General features: G+C 34.1%; 1 protein-coding gene across 1 annotated transcript; it reads right to left on the reverse strand.

Moving 5' to 3' along the window:
- Positions 1–1175: 1175 nt before the first annotated feature.
- Positions 1176–2506, reverse strand: LOC141362780 (ecto-ADP-ribosyltransferase 4-like). The gene has a single exon (XM_073865008.1). The coding sequence runs from the start codon at positions 2463–2465 to the stop codon at positions 1836–1838; it is 630 nt and encodes a 209-aa protein (XP_073721109.1). The 5' UTR covers positions 2466–2506; the 3' UTR covers positions 1176–1835.
- Between the last annotated feature and the right edge of the window lie 590 nt (positions 2507–3096).

Raw genomic sequence — 3096 nt, forward strand, 5'->3', positions numbered from 1 at the left:
AGTTCATATGTGTGGGGGAAAAAAAGCTATTACAGTAAAAATATTGCGTTAGGCTGCTTCATGAGTTAATAAGAAAAAAGATTTTACAATTCCTGCAAATGCAGTGATGAGTTCATGTTCTCATGATTTATTTTATGAATTAAAATGTTTTGAAATGTGCTGTGGACAGAGACGCATTATGTCAAGAATTATAAAAAATCGTCAATAAGCTCATAATTTGTGCTAAAATAGTATAAATCTTTAGTTTTAAAACTATTTTGAAAAGCTGGTTATATTTTTATGTTTCTGCGCAAGTTCAGCAGAGAGTGAGGTTCGGGTTTGTTCCGATCAGAGCTCGTGAGCGGAGAGCGCATTTCTGAATATTAGAAATATTTAAATTAGAAAAATATAAAAAAAATAATAATATTATAATGGATTTTTGTTTAGGTCGGACAATAATTACCAAATTTCTCTCTCATATTGCTCTTCATAACCACTGAAAACAATCAAAAAAGTTAAAACTAGTGGTGGGTACAAAATGACTCATGACGAAATATGGTGTGTACCCACCGTCGCCGAAATCGACGCCTATGAAAACATCCCCCCCTCTGTTTTTTTCACAAATCGCACCCTGAATATGCTCATGTATTAATAAATCGCAGGGGTGGAAAGTAAATACTTTCGTTAAAGTACTTTATTTTTTCTACTTTTTTGAGTACAATTAAATTGTGATACTTTTACTTGAGTAATTTAAACATGATGGATTCAACTACTATTCCTACAAGTCCTATTTTTCAATAAATGTTGTTAGTTAAAACACTTTGTAGTTCTGTTCTTTTCTACTGGCAATTTGAAAAGTTTTCTTGGTTTATCAAAGTACTTTGTAACGCAGTAACTTGAGTAGTTTTTCAGCCAACTACTTATTTACTCTTACTTGAGTCATATTATTTTTCAGTACTTCTACTTGTACTCAAGTGAATTATTTCCAAATAGCAGTACTTTTACTTAAGTATAAAAATCCAGTACTCTTTCTACCACTGATAAATCGTGGGAATAAATTCTTAATTCAAGATGAACCCAAGTGCAGACACGGGTAGAAACACAATGTACACTTTATTAAACAAAATGAGAAAACAGCAAAACAATAATCCACGATGGGGCAAAGAACATGAAACAAGGCTGAAATACAAAATACTAACTGGACTAGATTAAACTTGACACTAAACTAGACTAGGGATAAATTGGTCACAAAACTCGGGTAGCAAGAAAAAAACGCACGAGTGAAGAACATCAAACACAAGGACATTAAATAGGGAGTTATGAGGGGAACAGGTGTTTCGTTATAGTTATGGTGTGAACTCCTCTATTATCTTAAATATAAAAACATTTTCAAAACTATATTTTTATAGTTAACGTTATAATGTGAATATTATAACAATGTATATAGTTATATGCGAGTTCATCATTTGTGCTCTGCATATGTGTGAATAATCCGAAAATAAAAACTGCATGAAAACAGACGTGAAGAGGTTAGCTCCAGTCATGTAACGTCTTACTGCGATTAAGTCCTTACTCTGATTATTGGAAATAATCGCATTATTGGTGTACATGTTAACGAGCTCATTGAGACCACGCATTTCCCACACAAAACATTGTACTGTCAGGACCCTACCAACATGACTAGATATAATACAAAACAAGATTCAGGCAGGATCCTGACAAATTCATGGCCAGGATATCATTTTTTCCTGCATGTTATGTGTGGAGCTCTATAAGAAGTGAAAGTTATATTTAATATAAAAAAGAGAAATGAACGAAGATGTAAAAGCTGGTCAGCCACAGCGAAAGAGATATATCTAGGAATCGGCTGATGCCACTGCACAGTTTAAGTCACTTCTTATTCCAGAGCTTTCCAACACAAACACAGTATTACACCAGTCACCCTTCTGACCGTTCCTGATATCAGTGATATTAAATGTCTCATACGGGGGAATCAACACCTCTTTCTGATTAGGAAACTGGGAGTACTTTGACACATCAGCACCGTGACAAGTCTCGATTTCAAAACAAGATTCAGTTCCGAAATCAGCTGTTACTTTACGATCAAGAGAGGAGGACGCAAATGAGCCAAAACGAATCTCTGTGTTATTGACACCATGAAATGTAACATTGGTACCACGATAAGTTGACTTGCATCCCTTTTCAGTCTTCTTTAGAGTCTGTATCGCTTGTGTCAACCAAAAATGAAGCGAGTACCATTTGAATGTCTTTTCTTTGTATTTCTGTTTACCGCTCCTAACATCCTGATTAAATTTACTGTATACTATAACACCAGTATACACAGAAATGGCAATTAAATGGTTTCTTTTCAGATTGTCTTTTGGTCCAGGGATGTTATTTTCACTGTTTTCCCAAACTGTTCCAAAGCCTGATATGTTAGCAGTGATTTCTTCAGGTAGATATTTTGTCTCCACCAATTTTTCCATCTTCTCTGTACAGCCTTCATACAGATTATCAACTGAATCCTCTGCCATATTCAATGGATATCTCTGTCTTTTAACAGCCAGTCTGTCATCCTGTATCCAATGATTACATTATCCAAAAATGATAATAACCTTAGTAATAATATAATCATGATTGTACAGTAATATACATACTCTTAATTCAAGCTTACCTGTCCTAGGACAACTTTACTGGTGACAATGAGAATAAGAGCTGCAGTGGTCAACATCATGATTTAGTCTCAATCCTCAGATGTACAACGAATGGAGATCAGGTATGAGTATAATACAGTCAGAGAAACAGCAAAAGACAACAAATACAACATTGTGCTACAATACTAAACTGTGCAACACTGTTTTAAGTTTTTATTTTTAACATTTTGTTGAAAGAGACATTTGAAACATTTTTAGTTTTTAAAGCAAGCATATTTCTGTGAATATCTAATCAGGTGATTATGACAGGATTTGATAAATAAGTTTAAAAGTGTATGTTGAGATATCATACCTGTATACCTGTGCATGAAGAAAGAGTAGCAATGAGGAACAAACTCACACGAAGAACAAACTTTTATACTTTTTATGAAGTAGTAGGCGGTTCAAAAACAGCCAGTACGAA

This window comes from Misgurnus anguillicaudatus, unplaced genomic scaffold, assembly GCF_027580225.2.
Source record: "Misgurnus anguillicaudatus unplaced genomic scaffold, ASM2758022v2 HiC_scaffold_29, whole genome shotgun sequence".
NCBI classification, from domain to species: Eukaryota; Metazoa; Chordata; class Actinopteri; order Cypriniformes; family Cobitidae; genus Misgurnus; species Misgurnus anguillicaudatus.

What these genes read in the sequence shown, in the direction of transcription:
- LOC141362780 (XM_073865008.1), bottom strand. Translation starts at nt 2,465, where the DNA reads ATGGAAAAATTGGTGGAGACAAAATATCTACCTGAAGAAATCACTGCT.